At 47.0% G+C, this 25947-nt stretch overlaps 1 protein-coding gene across 1 annotated transcript in view; it reads right to left on the bottom strand.

Annotated features, from left to right (window-relative positions):
- Positions 1 to 7241: 7241 nt before the first annotated feature.
- LOC143961743 (uncharacterized) overlaps positions 7242 to 25947 on the bottom strand; it is a 40341-nt gene continuing 21635 nt past the window's right edge. Inside the window, exons 18-21 of the mRNA XM_077471084.1 lie at positions 25252 to 25326; positions 22004 to 22152; positions 17812 to 17918; positions 7242 to 7833 (exon numbers count right to left, since the gene is read on the bottom strand). Of these exons, the coding sequence (XP_077327210.1) occupies positions 7686 to 7833; positions 17812 to 17918; positions 22004 to 22152; positions 25252 to 25326 (479 nt within the window). The 3' untranslated portion in view covers positions 7242 to 7685. The remainder of the gene's footprint in view (positions 7834 to 17811; positions 17919 to 22003; positions 22153 to 25251; positions 25327 to 25947) is intronic.

The raw sequence follows: 25947 nt of genomic DNA on the forward strand, positions 1-25947 counted from the left end.
TAAATAAATAAATAAATAAAAAAAGCGTGGGGGTCCCCCAAATTCAATTACCAGGCCCTTCAGGTCTGGTATGGATATTAAGGGGAACCCTGCCTCAAATTTAAGAAAAAATTTGACGTGGGGTTTCCCCTAAATATCCATAACCAGACCCTTCAGGTCTGGTATGGATATTAAGGGGAACCCCGTGTCAAATTAAAAAAAAAATTGACGTGGGGTTCCCCCTAAAAATACATACCAGACCCTTTATCCGAGCACGCAACCTGGCAGGCCGCAGGAAAAGAGGGGGGGACGAGAGAGCGGCCCCCCTCCCTCCTGAACCGTACCAGGCCACATGCCCTCAACATTGGGAGGATGCTTTGGGGGTCTGTGACCCCTCAAAGCACCTTGTCCCCATGTTGATGAGGACAAGGGCCTCATCCCCACAACCCTGGCCGGTGGTTGTGGAGGTCTGCGGGCGGGGGGCTTATCAGAATCTGGAAGCCCCCTTTGACAAGGGGACCCCCAGATCCCGCCCCCCCCCCCTGTTTGAAATGGTCAGGGGGTACAAAAGTACCCCTACCATTTCACAAAGAAAGTGTAAAAAATGGTTAAATAAAACAAATACACTTTTGAAAAATTCCTTTATTAACCAGTTGCCGACCGCCGCACGCCGATGTACGTCGGTAGAATGGCACGGGCAGGCATAAGGACATACATGTACGTCCCTTGCCTCCCGCGGGTCGGGGGCCCGATCGGGCCCCCGCCCGGTGCCTGCGGCGGTCGGTTTTCGTCCGGGAGCGATCCGGGACGAGGGGGCGGCCATTCATTCATGGCCACCCCCTCGCGATCGCTCCCGACGAATAGAAATCCCCGGTGACATCACTTCCTCTCCTGTAATGTAAACACAGGAGAGGAAGTGATGTATTCTCTCCTCCGTGTCGGTATTTTTCGTTCCGACATGGAGGAGAGCGGATCGGTGAGTTGCACCAACACTCTACACACACAGTAGAACATGCCAGGCACACTCACACACCCCCTTTACCCCCCGATCACCCCCCCAATTACCCCTGCCCCCCAGTCACAGTGACACCAATGTCATTTTTTTTTTTTTTTTTTGCATTGGTGTCATTTGTGACTGTAATAACTGTTAGGGCAGTTAGGGTTAGCCCCCTTTAGTTCTAATGTACCCCCCTAACCCCCCCAATAAAGGTTTAACCCCGTGATCACCCCCCGTCGCCAGTGTCACTAAGGCTGGGTTCACATTGCAGCGGTTTATGAGAACGAATGTGATTCGCACCGCACTGCAGTGCAAATCACATCCGATCTCTGTGCGATTCGAGTTCAGCCATTCGCCGCACCCGCCGCACCCGCCGCACCCGCCGCAAATTCGCACGGGACCCTTTTTTTGGCCCGCAGCAGAATCGGATCACACCATGCGATCCGAGTTTGCAGATCGCACTGCGATATGCGAACTGATCTGGGGGTGTCAGTAACATTTCACTGACACTCCCAGCAGTTCGCATAGGGCAGTGTGAACTGCCGCCGGGAGGCATGCGATGCGGGAACCCGCCGCGCATTCGTGGCGTTCCCGCATCGCTCCAGTGTGAACCCAGCCTAATAAGCGATCGTTTTTCTGATCGCTGTATTAGTGTCACAGGTGACGCTAGTTAGGCAAGTAGGTATTTAGGTTCGCTGCAGCTTTTTATAGCGCCAGGGACCCCCATATACTACCGCATAAAGCCCCCTAATTGCCCCCTAGTTAACCCTTTCACCAGTGATCACCATATAACTGTTACAGGTGACGCTGGTTGGTTAGTTATTTTTTTATAGTTTCAGGGCACCCGCCATTTATTACCTAGTCTCACTAGTGTACCCCTAAATTTAGGGGTGTCTACTTTCCAAAATGGGGTCATTTGGGGGGGGTTTGTGCCATCTTGGCATTTTATGGCCTTCAAAACTGTAACGCCCTTAGAAAGCCTGAAGGCGGTGCTTGGTTTTCGGGGCCCCGTACGCGGCTAGGCTCCCAAAAAGTCCCACATATGTGGTATCCCCGTACTCAGGAGAAGCAGCAGAATTTATTTTGGGGTGTCATTTCACATATGCCCATGGCATGCGTGAGCAATATATCATTTAGTGACAACTTTGTGAAAAAAAAAGTTTGTAATTTTCCCGCAACTTGTGGCAAAATATAAAATATTCCATTGACTCAACATGCCTCTCAGCAAATAGCTTGGGGTGTCTACTTTCTAAAATGGGGTCATTTGTGGGGGTTTTGTGCCATCTTGGCATTTTATGGCCTTCAAAACTGTAATAGGTAGTGAGAAGTGAACTCAAAAATGTACGCCCTTAGAAAGCCTGAAGGCGGTGCTTGGTTTTCGGGGCCCCGTACGCGGCTAGGCTCCCAAAAAGTCCCACATATGTGGTATCCCCGTACTCAGGAGAAGCAGCAGAATTTATTTTGGGGTGTCATTTCACATATGCCCATGGCATGCATGAGCAATATATCATTTAGTGACAACTTTGTTAAAAAAAAAAAAAAAAAAAAAAGTTTGTAATTTTCCCGCAACTTGTGGCAAAATATAAAATATTCCATGAACTCAACATGCCTCTCAGCAAATAGCTTGGGGTGTCTACTTTCTAAAATGGGGTCATTTGTGGGGGTTTTGTGCCATCTTGGCATTTTATGGCCTTCAAAACTGTAATAGGTAGTGAGAAGTGAACTCAAAAATTTACGCCCTTAGAAAGCCTGAAGGCGGTGCTTGGTTTTCGGGGCCCTGTACGCGGCTAGGCTCCCAAAAAGTCCCACATATGTGGTATCCCCATACTCAGGAGAAGCAGCAGAATTTATTTTGGGGTGTCATTTCACATACGCCCATAGCATGTGTGAGCAATATATCATTTAGTGACAACTTTGTGTAAAAAAAAAAAAAAAATTTTTTTTTGTCATTATTCAATCGCTTGAGGCAAAAAAATAAAATATTCAATGGGCTCAACATGCCTCTTATCAATTTCCTTAGGGGGTCTACTTTCCAAAATGGGGTCATTTGGGGGGGTTTTGTACTGCCCTGCCATTTTAGCACCTCAAGAAATGAGATAGGCAGTCGTAAACTAAAAGCTGCGTAAATTCCAGAAAACGTACCTTAGTTTGTAGATGTGACAACTTTTGCGCAAACCAATAAATATACAATTATTGACTTTTTTTTTACCAAAGACATGTGGCTGAATACATTTTGGCCTAAATGTATGACTAAAATTGAGTTTATTGGATTTTTCTAATAACAAAAAGTAGAAAATATCATTTTTTTTCAAAAGTTGCGGTCTTTTTACGTTTATATCGCAAAAAATAAAAATCGCAGAGGCAATCAAATACCATCAAAAGAAAGCTCTATTTGTGGGAAGAAAAGGACGCAAATTTTGTTTGGGTACAACATTGCATGACCGCGCAATTACCAGTTAAAGCAGCGCAGTGCCAAAGTGTAAAAAGACCTCTGGTCATTTACCAGCAAAATGGTCCGGTCTGAAAGTGGTTAAAAATAAAAAAATAAAAAAAAGATTCCAGCGGCGGTAATCCACTCTTGCTATCCAGCGACGGACGGTCTTCTCTGCAGCGATGGCTCATCTCATCCAGCGCAGCGAATACATCCCTTTTCTGTCTCCAAGGAGGAGACACTGCAAGGATTCCGGCGGCCTGACGTTTCTTATATACGGAGGGCGGGGCCATCCGTCACCTGACCCCGCCCCCCCCTGACACAAGGGGAAACCCGGGGTTCCCCGTGACGTATGGGTGACCCCGCTCCCCTCTGATGTAACGGAAACCTGCCTGTGTTACATCAGAGGGGTGCGGGGTCACCCATACATCACAGGGAACCCCGGGTTTCCCCTTGCGTCAGAGGGGGGCGGGGTCAGGTGACGGGTGGCCCCGCCCTCCGTATATAAGAAACGTCAGGCCGCCGGAATGCCTGCAGTGTCTCCTCCACGGAGACAGAAGAAGGATGTATTCGCTGCGCTGGATGAGATGAGCCATCGCTGGAAAGACGACCGTCCGTCGCTGGATAGCAAGAGTGGATTACCGCCGCTGGAATCTTTTTTTTATTTTTTTATTTTTAATAAAGGAATTTTTCAAAAGTGTATTTGTTTTATTTAACCATTTTTTACACTTTCTTTGTGAAATGGTAGGGGTACTTTTGTACCCCCTTACCATTTCAAACAGGGGGGGGCCGGGATCTGGGGGTCCCCTTGTTAAAGGGGGCTTCCAGATTCTGATAAGCCCCCCGCCCGCAGACCTCCACAACCCCCGGCCACGGTTGTGGGGATGAGGCCCTTGTCCTCATCAACATGGGGACAAGGTGCTTTGAGGGGTCACAGACCCCCAAAGCATCCTCCCAATGTTGAGGGCATGTGGCCTGGTACGGTTCAGGAGGGAGGGGGGGCGCTCTCGTCCCCCCCTCTTTTCCTGCGGCCTGCCAGGTTGCGTGCTCGGATAAAGGGTCTGGTATGGATTTTTAGGGGGAACCCCACGTCAATTTTTTTTTTAATTTGACGCGGGGTTCCCCTTAATATCCATACCAGACCTGAAGGGTCTGGTTATGGATATTTAGGGGGAACCCCACGTCAATTTTTTTCTTAAATTTGAGGCAGGGCTCCCCTTAATATCCATACCAGACCTGAAGGGCCTGGTAATTGAATTTGGGGGACCCCCACGCTTTTTTTTTTTTTATTTATTTTTTTATCAATGACTTTCAATGAGTGTTCTCTGTATTACGGAGCCGACAATTCATAATAGCTGCGAGTGATTTTAAAGGACTTTTTTTCCTGCATAAATGACACTTTGTGCAGGGACAGTTCTAAGCACCAGAAACATGCGCCCCTTCACAGGCATACTATAGACAACCCCCCTTACGAAATTTAAAGGAATATTACACTTTTATTGTTTCACTTTAATCATTATTAAAATCACTGCTCCCGAAAAAACGGCCGTTTTTAAAACTTTTTTTTGCATTGATACATGTCCCCTGGGGCAGGACCCAGGTCCCCAAACACTTTTTAGGACAGTAACTTGCAGAATCTTTTCTCTCTGTCAAATCTTTTTTCTCTGTCGAATATTTTCTCTATATAATCTTGGACTAATAGAGGTAAGGTTAGGCACATTCGACCACAGGTTCTATAGACAGATTGTTATTGTCAGAGTCACATCGAATCTCCTATTCTATATCGAACTGTTGTAACAATGAAAACAAAGCATTTATTTATGTCGGATCTTTCGTTTTTCAGATTTTGTGCTTTCGTTATCGTTTGTCAAAACGAAAACAAAAATAGCTGAAATTCGGACGAAAATGCATTCGGACGAAAACGAATGCACATGTCTAGTCCTCCTGCGTTCTCACTCTGTCACGTTCAGCCCATGCTAACACACATTACTCAGGCACGGTCCACCATTGTCACCATCAAGATGTCGGTTCAGAGCCATGATGTGCAGGCAAGGCTGTGAGCAATTGCTTAGAAACATAAAATGTCTGAAAGAGGGTGGAGGAGACCAGCAGCACTGGATAAGGTAAAAAACAAGGGACGCTGCGATATACCCTGGCTACCAGTGTGTAGGTGGGGCCTAGGCCCAGGTTATCAGGGAGAGACCACACACACACACACACAGTTCAAGAAGTTGAATTTGTCTTATACAGTATATTGTATAACAGAAGTAGTAAACAAAGTTTTTGTAAGTACTGATATAATCAATATAACATGTGGTATTTTTATGGTGTTACCATGCTTGGACCAGTATAACCAGAGGGCGGCTTCCATTGGAGAGGTGGTGGTTTACCACGTACCAGAATGGCAATATGATGAGGAGAGCCCACTGAAGTGATCAAGGTACCGGGATGTTTTCCTCAAGATAGGCATTTTCTCAGGGCTGACCCTTCTCACCAGGAACCTCTCCCTGTGCTATGTACTTTTCCTAACCAGCAGGCTCTCTCCCTGACCTTCCACTCGCTCTAGGCATGCCCGAATGACGTTGGGACCTTATATTACCAGGTCAGACCCAGACAGCCTCCGAAGGTCACCACAGGTTACAACATCCAATGAGACAGCTTGATCCTGTCTCATTGGAGGAGAGAGACATTTCCCCTAAAAGACTCCAGTCCATCTGTATAATGGTACAGTGCTACCTACTGGATGGAGGGGAACACTACACCTGCCTACAGGCGTTTATGAGAATCCTCATCTACCTGAGTATCTGGTGGGGTCCAACATTCATATATCATTTAGTGCAAAAGGATGATATTATAACACAACACCACCAGTGACATCACTGGCTATAGGGCTCACATATGGAGATGGGGACAGATCCATTTTAATGAATAGGCACATGCCCAGGGGCCCCAGGGCCAGGAAAAAGGGGGGGGGAGATGTGTTGGGGAGTGTACTTTGATTTGGTCGCTTGTGCCACTGTTCTTTGACAGAAATAACTGAAATTTCACTCCTGTCAGAAGGAAAAGTGTCTGGCTTCTGCTGGAGAGAGGATTCTGCTTTCTCATTCCTCCTGCAGGGGACAGAAGAGAGCCGACACTGAGACTGAGAACTCACCTCAGTCTCAGCACAGGAGAGCAATGAGGAGCTGCCTTTCAGTGCAGGTGGGAACATCATTTGTGATCTGTGAGTACAAGGGGGAAATGAGGGGGGGGGGGACAACTCTGATGTATGAGGGCACTGTGATGGGGACACCTGATGTATAAGGATACAGTGATGGGGGAACCTTGATGCATGGGGACACTGTGATGAGGGGACCAGAAGTGTGGGGACACTATGATGGTGACACCTGATGTATGAGGATACAGTGATGGGGGAACCTTGATGCATGTGGACACTGTGATGAGGGGACCTGAGGTGTGGGGACACTGTGATGGTGACACCTGATGTATAGGGACACTATGATTGGGGACACTGTGATAGGGGACACCTGATGTATGGGGACACTGTGATGAGGACACCCATTGTATGGGGACAGGGTGATGGGGGACACCTGATATAAAGAGGCACTATGATGGGGGCACCTGATGTCTATGGGCATTGTGATGGAGACACCCAAAGCACGCTGGTAGGGGTCCCATTGCATTACTCTGCCAAGGGGCCCATGATGCTATTAAGATGGCACTGGATGGGGATCCTGACTTTGACCTTTTCTGTGCCCAATTTTATTCAAACAGGGTGTGCAAATCTGTTTGTACACCAACAAAAAATATTTCTAGTGACATAGAAAGTCAATGCCTGTATGAGATCATCTTTATTGATTGACTCCATTTACACATTAAAAGAAGCACAGGAGAAGCCGAAAGAGGGCAAACTGGTTAACGCCACCCAGAGCAACCAATCCAATTTCCCTTTAATGCAAATCATCAATTGAATAAGTTGTCTGATTGGCTGCTAGGTTTATGCACTGTACTGAATAAGCATGTATGTGCGTGAAAAGAAGAATGTTGGGGGGTCTTCTGGCTTCCCTACAGCTTCCTTGAGTGGCCCATGTAGGGGAATAGAAGCAAGCCCCCAAACCAATGGCTCTTGACACAGCTAAACATTGTTCCTTGAAAACTATACATTCCTTGAAAACTATACATTCCTATAGATTTGATTGACCTCATTGCTGGTGTTTGATGAGTACTATAAGTTGGTGGACAACTAGAGGAAGATATTGGTTTCCTCATATCTTTCCTTCAGAGCATTTTTTTCTCACAGATATATAAGTGCTTTGCGGAACAGTGGGCATCATTCCATCCTTCTCCCCCCCTCAACTGAGCGCAATCTTCCCCACCTTGGAGAGCTCGATTCGCATAGTTATCAGGTTGACCAGCCTCCCAGAACCTGCAGGGAAGAAACAACGTTTTTAATAAGAAAGAAGCACATGGAGACCCTAGTTCAGTGATGGCAAACCTTGGCACTCCAGATGTTTTGGAACTACATTTCCCATGATGCTCTACTACACTGCAGAGTGCAAGAGCATCATGGGAAATGTAGTTCTAATACATCTGGGGTGCCAAGGTTCACCATCACTGCCCTAGTTCAAAAGTCTTGGTCTTTGGATCTAAAACTTTTAATTCTGACCTACTGCTATGCAGAACATAAATAATGTACTTAATAGGTCATATAAAACTTATCAGAAGCAGCAAATCATTAATTAGAAGAGACATTAATTTCTGTTATCTTGGAACACCTTTTCAGCTTGAACAATCCACAGACTTCCAAATACCTCATTGTAGAACAAGTAGACTATATGTCTCCACATTCCACAACCAGATATTCAGAGAATCCAGACAACAACACATTGTTCTTGTTGCACCCTTCTAGATAGATGCTAGGTTAGTTACATTTAGTCTTCAGCTCTCTTGTAGTCAGCGGAGCTGCTTGTGGTAACTCTGTTCTGCTCTGAGTTTCTCATGCTGTGTGTTTGGCTGCTTTGCCCAGTTTCTGGATGGTTCTGGGAAGTAGTGGGCTCGGACAGTCCAATCAAAGGTATGAATATTTATTAAAATATGTTTATTAAAGGTTTTATAACAAACAACATAGAAAAACAACAGTGCTCACAGTATACAAAAGCTGTTTCATGACACAGAGATAGTCAATGCAACATAATACATCAGCAGACATAGTAGAAAACAAAAAGGGTATTCCACTGGCGGCCCCCATAACTTCTGGTAGCATATAGAATCCCCCGTCTTGTTCCATAATAACAGAAAACAAAAGACAGCTCCCCCCAAAAAAAGGGGAGGGGAGCACATATATGGCAGTACAGATCAAACGGATCAATACCCCCCGCAACCACAACCACCATCTCCATGCCAGACCTTATCGTATTTCCTTGGACATCCCCGATGCAGGTAAGTATCTTTGTAAAGGGGAAGACTGTTATTCACCAGGCGCTTCCATTGCACCACAGATGGGGGATCTGCCTTTTTCCAGTGCATAGCAATATTTTTACGAGCATAAAAGAGTAGCAGTCCAATCAACGTGCGTTTGGCCGTGGACTGCACCACCGGCTCAATAAGTCCCAGCATGCAGACCTCCATGGCCAAAGGCACCGTAGTCATGATGACCTTGCTGATCAGATGCAACACTGACTCCCAGAACTGCCGGACCCTAGGGCACAGCCAAAAAAATATGTGTAAAGTCCCCAGGGGAGGCACCACATCGCCAACAGCTCGGAGAGTGCGCAGGGTTCATCCTATGGAGTCTGTACGGGGTATAGTAGGCCCGGTGCACAATTTTAAATTGCACAAGGCGGTCCCTAATAGAGACCAGGGAGTTAAAAGGAAGGTCCCACACATCATCCCAGTCATCCGTGTCAAGTGAGGGGATGTCAGTCCGCCACCTGGCCCAAAGTTTATCAAGAGCCGGTAGCGACACCATTATGAGATGGGAATATAAAACTGAAGTAGGTTTCCTGTCACAGTCAGTCCTAAGTGTGTGTTCCAGTTTCGAGTGTGTCAGACTGCAGGAGGAATTCGGGAATTGTGCCGTGAACGCGTGGGCCAATTGAAGGTATCGGAATAGATAGTGACCAGGAACATTGTACTTGGAAATCAGGCTGGTAAAGGGGAGTAGAGAGCCCTGCTCCACAACATGCGACACAAGCTTAATCCCTAGCTTATTCCATGCGCATGGGTCAGGGATCTGGTATAGGTGAGACAGGCCAGGATTCAGCCACAGAGGGGCATTAGGGGACACATCAGAACGTTCACGGCCCTCCAGGGCCAGCCCCGCCCGCCATGCTCGCAGAGTAGCGACCATGGAGGGAGTCAAGGAAAAGGGAGCCCGAGGGCCCCGGTATATTAGGAGCCTGAGGGCCTCCAACGAACCCAGAACCGAGGCCTCCAGAACAGTGGAGGAGTTCGTTTGGTCCGGCTGCAGCCACCAGGCAACCGTGACTAGCTGTGCAGACAGATAGTATTTTTAACAGTCTGGGAAGGCCATGCCCCCCTGCGTCCGTGGTCTCATCAGAGTCGTCAAGCGGTACCTGGGAGATGAGGAGCCCCAAATAAAGGAGGAAAAAATCTGGTTCAGTTTTTTGAAAAACGACTTAGGCAACCACTGCGGGGAGTGACGGAACAGGTAAGTAAGTCTGGGGATGACCTTCATCTTAAGGAGATTTATACGCCCCCAGAGCGATAATGGCAGGTTACTCCATGATTTAAGTTTGGCCTGAATATCTAAAAAAACCGGGGTAAGATTGAGTGTAAGGTAATCTGACGCCAAGTGAGAAACCTGAACCCCCAGATACTTAAACGAGTCAACCCAGACAAGGGGATTGTCCGAGAGCGAAGTGGCGCTTGCCCCCTGATCAATCGGGAACAAAAGAGATTTGGACCAGTTCACCCTGAGACCAGTGACCTTCGCATACGTATCCAGCACATCCAACACCCCCCTCAGTGCAGGACCAGCATCATTAAGAAAGAGCAGCATGTCATCCGCGTACAGGGCCACCCTCTCCTCCAGCAGCCCAATACGCAGACCTGACACCTGGGGCGAAACATGCAGTGCCTCAGCCACAGGCTCAATCGCAAGGGCAAACAATGCCGGAGAGAGAGGGCATCCCTGCCTGGTCCCCCTAAAAAGCCTGAAGGGGCGGAAAGGGCTCCCCCCAACTGGACCGACGAGGTCGGGCTCCGATAAATCACCTGAAGCCAATTAATAAACAACAAGGGGAAGCCCATTTTCCGCAGTGTTTCCCACAAAAAAGGCCATTCCACCGTGTCGAAGGCCTTCTCGACATCCAAGGAGGCCACCACCCGGGTTCCCACGTTCAAATGTTGGGCGTGAATGTTAGTAAACAGTCTCCTGAGGTTAATGTCCGTGGACCTACGGGGCATGAAACCAGTTTGGTCAGAGTCTATCACCGAGGGGAGCATGGGGTAAAGTCTACCGGCCAAGTCTACCGGCCATGGGGTAAAGTCTTTCCCCCAATATAAGTGGCCGCACAGCGCGGCTCTGCCATTCCGGCCGGAGAGAGCGACGTGTCAACATCTCCTGGAGAAGAAGAAGAAGAAGAAGATGAAGAAGAAGAAGAAGAAGAAGAACGGAAGGCGGCGGCGACGACAGCGGCGACAGAAGACCGGGCCACCGCCTGCAAAAGAGCTATAAGAAGGCGCGGTGGCCCGGCAGAAGAACCGAAGAGGGGGACAAGACCCCCGAAGTCGGGAGAAGAGGCCGGCGGCGGGGAGGAAGAAAGCCAGACTCCTCCGCTAGCAAAAGAGCTACAAGAAGATAGCGGAGGAGTCCGGCGAGAAGACCCCCGAAGACGGAAGACCCCCCGGAGCTGTGCAATAAAATATTTTTTCCCTGTGTTGTGTTTTTTTTTGTACTTTATTTCACAGGTGAATGGGTAGGGGTACATTGTACCCCATACTCATTCACATAGGGTGGGGGGCCGGTATCCGGGGGCCCCCTTATTAAAGGGGGCTCCCGGATTCCGATAAGCCCCCCGCCCGCAGACCCCGACAACCAACGGCCAGGGTTGTCGGGAAGAGGCCCTTGTCCTCATCAACATGGGGACAAGGTGCTTTGGGGTGGGGGGGCCGCGCGGCCCCCCCTTCCCCAAGGCACCCCCCATGTTGAGGGCACGCGGCCTGGTACGGCTCGGGAGGGGGGGCGCGCTCGCTCGCCCCCCTTTCCTGGCCGGCCGGGTAGCGTGCTCGGACAAGGGTCTGTTGTGGACTTGGGGGGGACCCCCATGTCGATTTTTTTCGGCGTTGGGGTTCCCCTTTAAGTCCATACCAGGCAGCGGGGCCCGCGACGTCTCCGTCGCGGGCCCCGCCTACCTGCACACGCGCTCGAAATGAGCAGACTTTCTTCCGAGCGGGAACAGTTTGCTCATTTCGAAAGTGGCCTACACACGGGCGGACTGTTCGCTCAAACCAAGTTTCAGCGGACAGTTTTTCGGAATTTCCGAAAAACTTTGTTCGTCAAACTGTCCGCTGAAACTGTCCGCTGAAGCCCCACACACGAGCGGACTGTCCGCTGAAACACTGTTCAGCGGACAAAGTTGAGCGAACAGTCCGCCCGTGTGTACGCGGCCTTAGGAGTACAACCCTTCATAAAAGGCGCTGAAAGTCCGCAGTATATCCGAGGGGGAGGTCACGGTGTCCCCATCCGGAGTCTGCAAGGCAGACACCAGAGTGAGGGGATGATCATGCTGAGCCATCATTGCCAACAGACGTCCATTCCTATCTCCTTGTTCAAATACCCGCTGTTTCCCCTTATACATGTCAAGTCTGGTAATCTCCGTCAGGTGTAACTGCAAGTCCCTCTGAGCTTCCATTAGTAAGTCAAAATTTACCGGGTTGGGATTCGCCGTGTAAGTGGCATTACAATCATCAACTGCTCGTTGCAATGAGAGAGTCATACCCGTCTGTTTTTTCTTAATATCAGCAATACAGGAAATATATTGGCCCCTGGCATAAGCCTTAAAAGCATCCCAAACAGTTGCAGGGGAAGAGGTCCCCACATTCACCTCCCAAAATTCCGCCAGATGGTCCGGCAATTTGTCGGACAGGTCAGGATGCGAAACCCAGTGTGCACCCAACCGCCAAAGTGCCGCGTTACGGGAGGCTGGGGAGCGAAGCACCACCGCCAGCGGGCAATGGTCAGACAATCCACTGGGGAGATAGGACGCCTCCAACACGTCCGCTAACAGTGCGGGGTTGGAGAAGGCCAAGTCAATCCGGCATGCTGTCTTATAAGAAGCTGAAAAACAAGAATATGCCCTCTTGTCAGGGTGCCTCCACCTCCAGACCTCCTCCAAACCAACCGCCCGAGCCCATCCGGAAAGCTCCAAACACTGCCTCTTAGCAGGCGAAGGCCTGTCCAGGTCTGGAGACAGGGTGGCATTGAAGTCCCCCATCACCAGCACCCGCCCAGGACAGAAAGGTGAAATTTTGTCCAAAACATCATACAGTAATGTGGATGAGAAAGGGGGGGGGAATATAGAGATTCACAAAAATGTATCTTTGAGAATACAGGGTAAACACTAAGATCACAAACTTCCCCAGAGGGTCCGTGCGGACCTCTTCAATAACACACGGAAAATTCCTGTGTATAAGGATGGACACCCCCCTGGCATAAGTGGAGTAAGTGGCATGTATACCCCGTTGTATCCAGGGTTTCTTAAGAGTGAGGACCTTGCTGCCCAAAAGGTGAGTTTCCTGGAGAAGGATAAGCTGGGGGGAATGGGTTTTCAAATATTGGAAGAGCAGGGCTCTCTTAAATTTAGAATTCAGGCCTCTAACATTCCAGGAGAGGACAGTAAACGAATCCGAAACCTGGCTAGCCATTCGGTATATAAAGGAAAGGGGAGCAGGAGAAGCGGGGGGGACCCATCCAGGGGCACCCTGTAGGCAGCAAGATCATAATTACATTGCAGATAATACCGTCAGCACTGAGACACAACATAAAACACAAACAAACAAATGCAGTTGCACATAGAACTGTGGAGGTCAAAACAGGCTCCAAACTACCCAGGCACGGAATGCCTTTCCTACTATATCCCATCGCTCCCCCTAAAAAGAAAAACGAGGGGGGGTCCGGGAATAGTTTGTCCCCAAACAAAGAAAGTCCTAGCTAACAGGTGCAAGTGTCTCCAACTGGGACCCTACACCGGCAGTGGTCGCCCCAGTTCCACTGGTACAAAGGGGCGCGAACCACCGACCAGAAAAGGGAAAAAACAAAAATCAAAAATCAAAAAGTACATAAAGAAAAAGAGGGGGGGGGGACAAAAAAAAAGACTAGGGAGAGGGGTGGATGTGGGGGGCGGCAATCACGCCGCAGTGGCAGCACTTGCTTGTAGTAGTGTGTACGTGTCTTCCGTAGTCTGCTGAGTAGGCCCGCTCCTGCGAAAGTGCCCAGCAGAATAGTAGTGGCATCACAACCAGGCGTACAGGAAAAGAAAAATAGAAACTCAGGGGCGTAGGTGCCGGAGCAGGCACAAGGTAGATGGCAGTATTCCGATCCCTGTGTGCAGGCAGGATAAAAGATGAAAGTCAGTAGGTGCAACGGCCACCTGGCAAGGATCCAGCAGGGAAATCAAAAAAAGGAGTAGAGCGCCAGGCAGGCATTGTAAAGGTGCAGGTGGCATCCGCAGTGCGGTGTAGTTCATCTGCGGCCATCCAACCAGGACAAGGCAGCTTCTGGGTCCATGAAAAGGTGTGCACGATCATCAGCAATCACCCGAAGTTTACTTGGATACAGGAGGCTATACTTGAGGCCCTCATTTCGCAGGCGCTTCCTGACTTCAGTAAAGGAGCGCCTACGGTGCTGCACTTCTGGGGAATAGTCAGGAAAAAGCATTATCTTGGCCCCATTAAAGAGTAGATCCCGCTTTTCTCTGGCCGCCATCAAGACCCTGTCCCGGTCTCTGTAGTTTAACAGCTTAAATAGAAACGGCCGCGGTGGAGCCCCAGGAACAGGGGGAGTAGGAGGGAGTCGGTGCGCCCTCTCCACAATAAATGTAGGAGGCAGATCAGGCAAATCCAGGAGCGTCTTAAGGAAGGCCTCAGTGAATTCAGCAGGCCTCGCACCCTCTGCCTTCTCAGGGAGGCCTATGACACGGATATTATTCCTCCTGAGCCTATTCTCAGTATCTATGGACTTCTCCTGTAAGGCTTTAACTTGTAACTGTAAGGCATGGAGGTCCCGGGAGTCAGCTCTGGTGCTGTCCTCTAGCTGTGATATGCGGCCTTCAGCCTCTGTAAACCGGGCCCTAAATTTGTCCATGTCATGCCTAATGAGGCTCACATTGGCCACCAGATGGTCAATTTTCACCATCACCGAATCCCTGCCCTCCTTGATCGCTGCCAGGAGCTCAGCGTGGGAGTCTGCCTGGGATGGAGGAGGATCAGCTGCTGCCTGAGAGCCGACAGACATCGTGGCGACGGGGGACCGCGTGGGGAAGATGGCCGCCGCGGACCGGGCCTCACCTGCTGCGGACGAATGGAGCCTTCCCGGGGGCTGCGGAGAGGGCCGCGGGGTACCGGAGGGTTTCTTCCACCCCAGGGTGTCAGGGGGAGAGGCTGTGCGAAGAAAAAAACAGCGCTGGAAGTCGACAGGATAAGCGGTGGAGCGGAGCTCAGCAGTCACACGTCTGCTCTTGTTCACATCCCGGCCACGCCCCAAAAAGGTATGAATATTTATGTGGTTCCAGACAATCCCTTGGGAAGGGGGGGGTGCCAAAATGCTGGAAAGAAGTGAGCATAAACAGCCTGATGCCTGGAGCAGAGGGGTTCTTGTCCAGGAGGGGGAGATCTCAGCCTGAAGGGCTGCTTTGCTCATCAAGGTCTCAGGTGTGCTCTTTGGGGGGGGGTATTCCTACAGAACTCTTCTGGAGCTGACAGAGGTACTTCATTTGGGGGATCTGGTTTGAAGACTTCACAAGAATTATGTTTGGCAGATATTGGAAGGAGGCACCCAACTATCCATAAACATTAGTGAGTACAGAACGAAGTATGAGATCCCAGTGACTATATGCTGTTGCTATCCCTCCTTCATCAGAGTCCTGTTTGTGCTTAAAGCGGAGTTCCACCCAAAAATGGAACTTCCACTGTTCGGAATCCTCCCCCCCTCCGGTGTCACATTTGGCACCTTTCAGGGGGGAGGGGGGAGCAGATACCTGTCTAATTCAGGCATTTGCTCCCACTTCCGGGCATAGATAGCTGCAGTATCCACGGATATCAACGCCATGTCCGGCGCCTCCTCCGCCCCCCCCCCCACTGTCTTCTGGGAGACACACAGGTCCCAGAAGACAGCGGGGACCAGTGGGATTGCGCAGCGCGAGTTGCAAGTGCGCAGTAGGGAACTAGGCCATGAAGCCGCAAGGCTTCACTTCCAGATTCCCTTACCGAAGATAGTGGCGCCTCCACCTAAGAGTCGAGGGACAGCCCGATATCGCGGGTGCCCTGTACAGGTAAGTGTCCATATTTGAAAAGTCATCAGCTGCAGTATGTTGCCTTTAAAAAAAAAAAAACAATTTGGCGGAACTCTGCTTTAAAGCCGTTGTAAAAGCTTAAGGTTTTTTTTTTTTCCCTTCATCCATTCTATGCATGAATGTAAAAAATTTCCTCTGTGCAGCAGCCCACCCCCCCCAATACTTACTTACCTGAGCCCCATCTTCCTCCAGTGCTGTGCATGAGAGCCTTGGCTCTCCGGGGATTGTCCCTCCTCATTCACTGAGAATGGCTCCGGCTGCTGTCAATCACAGGCAGTGAGCCAGTGAGAAGTGGGGGGGGGGGTAGGGCACGCACCTGAATGAATTAGCATGATTGGGTGCCCCCATGCCAAGTTGCTTGCTCTGGGGGCACTTGGCAGGAGGGAGGTAGAAGGAGATAGGTGTTCTTAAGTTACTACTTGAAATTGCCAGAGTATCCCATGGTTACACTGCACCCATCCAAGTTCAAGTTTTCAATAAAGCCTATACCCCTACGCTTATCATTGAGCCAGAAGAGTGACTGAGACTATGTGCCTGGCTGTTAATGCACTTACTTGGGAAAGAACTTTGGGATCAAATCAACGTGTCTTTTTTGGGGGGGTGGGGGGGGGGGGGTAGTGAGCGCTACATTTTCATACATACAACGTATTTCTGCAAACTTAAACTTTTATTATATACAGAACCTAACATTAGCATATAAGAACTTAATATTGTAATTTAATCATAAGTAAAATACATGATAATTATGTTTATTCATCCTGTTAGTGAACAGAACTGATCGTTGGGCCAAGGCAGCCAAGATGGCAGTGAGACTAGTGCTAACCCTATTCCAAATGCAAAGAAATGTACGGCGCTGGAATGAAATATAAGCACAGGGCATACATGACGGGGTGGAAGGAACAATCATACTTCAAGGGGTTAAAGAGGGGTCGGGACGGTTTCAGAGAAGTCAATTTTACCATTACCTGATTGGAGGAGCTAGTGCAGGATAAGGAGGAGCTGGAGTGTAAGGAAGGGAGGAAGTAGGAGGCTCAGTTGCAGAAGACAAGTCGGTGTGGAAAGTCCCACCCTCCCGCCCCAGAGGAAAAGTTTGGAGGTGCATCAGGCAAAAGGTTTGGTGATTGGGGTCCTTGACGAAGGCACAAAAATTGAGGTATTGAATGATAAATACGGTTGTACCCGTCTCAGGTATGGAGTCCTCCTGGTTTGTCTAGTTCAGTCTAGACTAACAGGTAGTAAGGTGGTAGGGTTCTGTGGTCAGTTAGTAAGTCCCCGAGGCAGTGTTGTGGCTGGGGACAGAATCTAACATAGAGGTACCACAGATTCCTAAAAGTTTTGGATTGGTGTTGTCAAGGATCTTTCATATAAGGTTTATGGTTAAATATGTTTTTGAGTTAATAAAATACCAAGCGGCCATTTAAATCCAACACAGTGTCCGTGTTATTAATGGGAAAGGAAGGCAAAGGTTGGGTAGGTACATAATTGAGTTGGGGGAGTAAGTAATCTGAACTACCCTAGTCAAGAAAAATGTATATATAATGTAAACAAATCACCAAAAATTCCCAAATCTATGGGCAAGAATTCAAAGAAAGAAGACACTATATATGGACTTTTTTAGGCACCCCGAAGATCACAACCAATTAAAAATATAATATCTTTTTTTTAGCCATCAATGGCTTAAATAAAGACGTTATCATTTTAATTGGTTGTGATCTTCGGGGTGCCTAACAAAGTCCATATCTAGCTTTTTTTTTTCTTGAATACATTCAGGTTTAATTGGATATGGTGCCCTCCATTTAGGATCTCCTGCTACCACCCGTCAGGGACCTGGGGTTATTTTCAGTATAATCAATGAATAACAATTATCGTACTTTGGAGTCAACTCAAAGGAAGTGCCGTCCACCCAGTGCCAGTGATTGTCTATCTCTGTGAGGCCGATCCACCACATCTTCTTCTGAGAGAACGCACGTAGAAAAACCTTGAAGAAAAAACAAAAGACTGAACTGCATACAATGTAAAAGATGGGAACATCAAGTCTTTATTTAATGTAAAATTCAGTTCTGTGGATGTAGCAACAGATGTTCCTCTCTTACAAAACACATTTGTTTATTTTTTTTTAACAAAGTCATTTTTTTGTGCTGCAAAGCAGCATTTATGCATTTCTTGCCTAAGTGAGATTTTCTCCTCGACCTCCTGGGCGTGCACAGGGCTCAGATCCCAAAAGAGCCCTGTAGCACATTTGTGCATGTGCCGGTTATTCCAACCATCTGCCCATTCAGATAGCACGCTGGATGCAGGGCAGCCCAAACTAAATACATTTGGAAATGCATCCCTGAGGCAGCCCCATTCTCAACCGCTCCTCCTTTGACCAACAGAAGTCTCAAAACTAGTTTTTCCATGAGACTGTAACCTACCAGAGTCTGGAAAGGCATTACATAAACTCTTCTTTAAGGCGTCCTCAAGATATTTCCTCTCCCTGATCCCTCTGTGGGGATGGGTTGAGTTCAGAGATTTTACCCTTGTAACGGTGGTCAAGGAGGGTTGCCAAACAATAAAGATCCTTCTTCTTGATGGCACAAATTCTCAGGTTCTTTCGCAGGCTTTGCAGAATAAGGGAGCTCATGCACCACAAGTTTGCAGAGGCATGAGAAGCAGAGTCCTTGGGGTCACTGAGGGTTACAGTATGTGGAACTGCCTCCTCCCAGGCATGTACTGCTCCCAAGGGTTCTGGGGATGGAAAACCATCTCTTAAGGTTTGATGTATGTCTTCCTCTGCTTCAATGCCTCTAAAACTGCTAGAATCCTCCTCCTCCCTCTCCTCCTGTATGGTCTGTGGCGTGGCAAGAATGGTGTCTGCATAAAGCAGGCCTTGAGAGGAAAGGAAGTCCTCCTCTTCCTCCCGCTGCTCTGCCTCGAGTGTCCTGTTTATAATGCCACGCAGAGTATGCTCCAGCTGGAACACAACAGGGGTTGTGTCACATATGCATGCATTATCACGGCTAACCATCCTTGTTTCCTCCTCAAATGGTGACAGTACAGTGCATGCATCCTTTATCAGCAGCCATTGACCTTGGGGAAAATACAGAGCCAGCCTGAGCCTGTCCTTGTGCCATACTCAGACAGGTACTCTTTGACGGCCCTCTTCTGCATGTGCAGCTGCTGCAGCATTGCCAAAATTGAGCTTCACCTTGTGGGCATGTCACAAATCAGGCGGTTCACGGGCAGGTGAAATTTCTGCTGAATTTCAGCCAACCTAACACTGGATGTGTATGACTGCCTGAAATTGCTACAGATTCTCCTGGCCTGCTTCAGAAGATCTTGCAACCCTGGGTACCTGTTTAGGGAACGCTGCACCACCAAATTGAGGACATGTGCCCTGTAAAAGGGCAGACAGGAGGTTTCTGCCATTATTGCAGACCACCATTCCAGGCTGAAGCTGGCATGGCATGAACCACCGCTAGGCCTGATCGTGCAGAGCTGAAATAATCTCTGCACCGGTGTGGCTCCTGTCCCCTAGACAGATCAGCTTAAGCACTGCATGGCATCTTTTAGCCTGACTTGTTGAATAGGTCCTTGAATGCTTAGGGGGTACCTGTGGTTCATAGGACAATTCAGCAGAGGAGAGCATGGAAAAGGAGGGCATGGAGGAGGTGGAGGAGGGGATGATGCCGACAAATCTCACATCATCACCACCATGTTTGTTATTTAAAAAAAAAAAAAAAAAAAAAAAAAAAACAAGCCTTTACAATCACTTTAAGGTGAATACATTGGGCCTTTAGAACCATATTCATTTGGCTTGTCTCATTGTTGATCTAGATCTGGAGAGTCTGTCAGTGATCTGCTATGGTATCTGGGACCCCTAACCCTCACCTCCTTAACCTGGTGCCAAAAATCCTTTCTCCGTCTCCCGATTTTAGCCATGGACTGAAATTATAGCCTGCCCCTGTCACTAGAGGAGCTATCCTTACTTTGGGGTGTCAGAGAGGTGCTACAGCAGTAATAAAAAACTAAACATGAACAACATTAATTACAGTAAATTACATATAAAATATAACACAGAATAATCCCCATCCGATTATGAAGCCCCGGGCCCTTCCAATGGCCCAGTGACACTCCCATCATGACACCAATGAGGAATCAGAGAGTGAGAAGTGACTATTAGAGCTGATTAAATAACCAAAATGTTCACAGATTCGGGTTGCCAAATCTGAATTTTAGTGTTATTTTTGGTGGTTTGGATTCCCCAAAGGCTTTAGGGGGGAAAAAAAAGGGGCCGAAGACTTCAAAAGCTTTTTCTGCTTTATATCAGCTTTTGCTCTTCCCTGAGCACCCTTTCCATAACTACCGGTCCCGCTATGGTGAGATTTTTAAAGGAAGTGGCTCAGACTGCTTTTTTTTTTTTGGCACAATCTTCAATCAGAGCTGCCAGGAGCTTCTCGGACCATACTGCACACTTTTTTGTATTTCCTAATCTCTGGAGCCAGTTTTGGGGTTTCTTTTGACCTCAATGGGACTTTAGGCTCAGAAGCTCCTAATTTCAGAGGTTCACTTGTGGGCAGGACCAGTTGATTGGCATCCAAGGTGGAGTAAAGGCACACAGGGGCCAAGTAAAGTGGCTCCATAAGTATTTGGTTAATTATAAGTAACAAATAACACGCAGGAGACAGCGGCCAGGTGACTACTCAACAGTTGCAAAAAATATGGCATCAGAACGTTGATACCACAGGTGACTTGGGTCCAACAGTTCTCAGCCATGTTGACAGTATTTCAACACAGTCCCAGCACTTGAGATGACACTTTGATAATGCTTACTTTATCAGGCCAGCATCTGATTAAAGGGGTGGATGGTAGACAGAGCAGTGCTGCAGAGGCACTTAGTAGACTGATCCTTGTCCCCAGATGGTCAAGCCAGAAGTGGTATCCCTGCTCGACAAGAACCTCTCACTGGTGCTATTTACACTGTCTCTAAGCAGCGGGAATCCCGTCTCTACTCTGTCCGCTTTTCAAATGCACGCCAACTGCAGATGGGCAGTGTTATTTACTAGCCCTCACAAGAGATAGCCACCATGGTCAACCAGTGTTACGGCATCAAATTAGACAGCTGCTTTGTTGATGACATTGTTGTGGAAATTTTTTATTAATGTATGTTGTCAGATGTCCCCCAGTGTCAGTTTTTCTGTAATACGCTCATGCGAGGGTATTCGCACATATAAACATTGGTGGAAGACCATCAGTGGACACGGCAGATCTGTTTGCTCTTTTAAGGATGTTCGTACATGCCTCATCAAAGGACTGGCCACTCCATGGTGACCGCATCTAAACTCCTAAGTAAGCAGATCTGCGTACTTGGGAACCATAGCATAACCATACAAAATTATGGCCTGCTGAGCTGTGATAGAGTATGGCATGTCCCATTGGTAGCAGTGGGAGTGTGCACACGATCGTGTTCAGAGCCATGTAAGCAGTGTTCAAATTGTGAGACACTTTTGTCTCACGGGATGTTTGCCGCATGACTCTGCATACAACTGTCTGCACACGTCACTGCTGGAATTCTATTTGAATATATACATGTGTGTGATTGGTTCTTTTGAAAGAATACAAGTGTCTGATTGGCTGATTCCACTTTCCTTTGTTTATTCATGTTGACAGTATAAATAAAAGGAGTAAAGCATTCAATGGAGGATTCTGCTAAGCTCAAGGTGATACTAGCATCTGCGTCTGTGTTACTTGGAGATATACAAGCGCGCTTTCCCGGAATTATACAAGAGAGCTGTTTTTGTGCTTTTTAAGCACAAAGAAATTATTTTCTTATAGGGGAGAACCTTAAGATTTCCGGGACAACACTCACGAAGGCTTCAGAGGAACAAAGCTCCTCGCAACCTCTATTCCCTTTGTACAGCGGCCATCTAAACAGTGCCACCTACAGAGGGAAGGGTAGACTGCACCTGCCCACATGCTAACCAATCAAACCTTCCAGAAGCTGGATCATCTCTGGTGAGTGGTGACTACTGCTGAGTTTTACACACACTCTCTATGCACCTTCATTTAGCGGGAATTTCTTACCATCTCATCATTCCCATTAACGACCACCAGGTGAGCCTGCCTGTCCTCACATTGTTTCTTGGCGGACACCCATGGAACAGAATTCGAGCTCCAGTAATAACAGCCACCCGCAAAGTTTATCCAAGCTGTAGAACAGGGTTCACCAGATCCTGGGAGGGAGAGAAAAAAAAGAGAGGGTGAGGAAAAAAACAAAAAAAACAAACGCTGTTCATCCATTGAATCTGCATGATGGCCACTAGACATGTGCACTGACAAAAAATTGTTTGTTTTTGTTTCATTCTTTTTTTTTTTTTGCTTTTTTCGGAAATACGAAAATTCGGATTTTCAAATTTCCGAATTTTCCAAAATCTGAATTTCGACATTTCGAATTTTCACATTTTCACAATTTTCAAATCTTAGAATTTCCAAATTCTGCATTTCCACATTTTTAAACTTATTTCACATTTTCAAATTTCTAAATTTTCAAATTCCAAGATTCAAAAATTCAAAAAATCCGAAAAGAAAAAAAAATCTGTAAAATTCGAAATAACAACTAACTAATAATAACTTTTGGTATGTTAATTCACTACTCCGTCCCTCTCTTATGCAAATAATTTCTCAATATCTCGGTAAAGATATATAGAAAAGACAAACATAGTGTAATCCCGTAAAAAAAAAAAATATTCTTTAATTATACTTATAAAACCTTCAATTAATCCACTCACAAAAGAAGGAGAACACAAAGCATTGGTTCTCTATTCACAGCTCAGTGTTAGGTATGTGTGACCCTCAGATGATGTCAGAATGACGAAACGCGTCAGCTTGGAGCCATACGACGAGCAGAGTGACGGCAATGTGCGGGAGAGGACGGGCTAACCCTTTATCGGCTGCAGCAAGTTTCTGGCGTATACTGCAGAAGAGAGCGGTAGGACTGTCCCCACATACCTGACACTGAGCTGTGAATAGAGAACCAATACTTCATGTTCTGTTTCTTTTGTGAGTGGATTCATTGAAGGTTTTACAAGTATAACTGAAGAATAATTTTTTACGGGATTACAATATGTTTGTCTTTTCTATATATATCTTCACCGAAATATTGAGAAATTATTTGCATAAGAGATGGACAGAGTAGTGAATTAACATACCACAGGACTTTCTGATATGCCTAATTAACCTGGAGGTTCTGGTAAGAGCAATACCAAAGGAGAGTCTCCTCGTTCACACATCCCCTTGTGTGTGTTTTTCGGCACATGTCGAGGTGAATTGCGGAATTTGTTATTTCAGATAATTCGTAACTTCGGGTAAATTCATACTTGTTATGTTCACTTACAGCCAAATTTGAAAGGAAAATTCCAACACCTATAATTTAATATTTATCATTAGTTATTATTATTTCAGATTTTCGAGTTTTCTAATTTTCATATCTTCATTAAAATTTCCAAAATTTCGAATTTCTGAAATTTCAAATTTCTGAAATTTTCAAATTTTTGGAAATTCGAACATTTGGAAATTTGACAATTCGGAAATGCGAAAATTCAAGATTTCCGAAATTCAAAAAAATTCCAAAATTCAGAATTAACAAATTTGTCAAAATTTGTTAAAAAATTCATTTGGAATTAAACAAATTGCACATGTCTAAGCCCACGTACACACGGTCGGAGATTTTTCCAACCAAATCCATCGGATTTTGCCCGTCGGATTTAGTCCGACGGATTGTGTCCGAAACTGTTGCATACACACGGTCGGGCCAAGTTGGCGAAAAATCCGATCTTTCAGAACGTGATGACGTAATTTCGTTACGATGGGACTACATACAGGCTAGTAGCTAATAGCTTTGATGTAGGAATTTGATCTGAGCATGCGTGGCACTTGGCCCGATCAAAATTCTCTACACATGATTGGATTAGGTCCGACCGGCCCAGTTGGCCGGGAAATATTTCCAACATGTTGCAAAATTGGGTCGGACGGAGACGGAATCAGTCCGATGCATACCACACACAGTCGGATTATCTGATGACACGGTCCGATAGGACACATTCCGACAGATTCTCCGACCGTGTGTACAAGGGCTAATGGCCACTAGATTGGGCTAATGAACATACTTGTTTCCTATGACACTCTGCACTATCCGGTGACCACAATGCAGTATTTTAACAATTGAAACATTCTATCTGCAGAGAATATAGTCTGAGAACATTTGATTTTGCCCCATTCACACTAAATGAATTTCCATGCAGTTTTGATGGATGAGCAGCTATTTTTTAAATACACCCCGAATTTCCTGAATTTTAAATTCCGAATTTCCAATTTAAGGTCCAACTGTGGTAGGATTTTTAAAGGAAGTGGCTCAGACTGTTTTGTTTTTTTGTTGGCACCATCTTCAACTAGGGCTGTCAGGAGCTTCCCGAACCATCCTGCACACATTTGCATTTCCTAATATCTAACATGCCCCTTTTTTGGAGCCTGTTTTGGTGTTTCTTTTTACCTCAATTGGACTTTGGGTTCAGAGACTCCTAATTTCAGAGGTTCACTTGTGGGCAGGGCCAGTTGTTTGGTATCCAATATGGAGTAAAGGTACACAGGGACCAAATAAAGTGGCACCATTGTTATTTGGTTTATTAGAAGTAACAAATAACACATAGAAGATAGCGTCTAGGTGACTACTCAACAGTAGCCTGCGAACTCTAAAGTTCTGGGCCATTACACACAATGCAATTCCATGCACCTGGAGCAGTGATTCTCAACCTGGGTTTTGTGGAACCCTAGGGTTCCTCCAAAGGTTGCTAGGGGTTCCTTCAGCATTGGGCAATTTCTGCCTCTCAGATATGTTCCCACTCACACCATTGATCTTTTTAGCTATTTGTAAGGAGGTAATTCTTCCCAATGACCACAAGTGTGAGGACCATTCTTCCCACTGACCATCACACTAATGTATCACGAGTTGTAGACTTCCAATTTTTAGCAGGGGGTTCCCCCGAGACCAGAGAACTATTTCAAGTGTTCCTCTGTGTTGAAAAGGTTGAGAAAGGCTGCTCTAGAGGCTCTTCCCTAATTCACAAAATTCCTTGAACCCGATGGAACTGACCTACGATCACGGTAGAGCTCACTGTACTTTAAAATAAAAACACATATCTTGATCATCAATGAATTTGTGGTCACTGCTTATCCTTCCTAGAGCCCCCATCTTTACATAAGAGAGCAGGTACATTATGATGTAACATTGTATCAAGAGGTTCCAGATAAAATTGTTTTTTGGTGACTGAACTTACTTTTCACTTTTTGCATCTCTCCTTCCATTTTGTTCACAGATTCCAAAACCTTCTTGACATCTATGGAAAGAGAGCCTGTAATATAAAATGCATAAGCGGATGTTCAGTCAACTGCAGAGAAGGTGAGAGGACCCCTATTGAAGTGTACACTCAAATGGGGCTATAATGGCTTTTGGTCAATGGTACAGTGTATATTTATTTTGGTTACATGTATATAGCATCCTCTACATAGGTAGGTTTTAGAGGTTAGGATTTTTCATGAGTGCAGGCAAATTTAGGCAGGCCTAGCTGGACGGCATCACTTCACTGTAACCTCCCTCTTTCTTCTAAAGGAGGGGAGGATAGGTGGAGCTGTCTAGGGTGGTTCAGGGAGCCCTGACCAAACCCCAACTAGGATTTGCAGGGGGCAGGCCTCCTTAAATACCTAGAGTCAGCCCAGCTGGGGAGGAGTTGTCGGGTGAAAGAACTGGAGATGGAGTACTAGGCTGTCGGGGCCTTTGAGGGAGCTCCCCAGTTGAGGCGGGGGTGACCTTGGGCCTGAGACTTTGGTACAGGACGGAGCCTTTCAGGAAAGCATGAAGAATCTGGACAGGGGCACAGAAGGAGTCAGAGAAGACAGCAGGAGCTAGTACTTCCGGGTAAGTCTTCAGGAGGGGACCACCGGGTGCAGCCAGGAAGGCTTTTGAGTGACATGCA

Source organism: Lithobates pipiens, unplaced genomic scaffold (genome assembly GCF_037356315.1).
Source record: "Lithobates pipiens isolate NorthernLeopardFrog02 unplaced genomic scaffold, aLitPip1_a1.2 Scaffold_8, whole genome shotgun sequence".
NCBI lineage: Eukaryota > Metazoa > Chordata > Amphibia > Anura > Ranidae > Lithobates > Lithobates pipiens.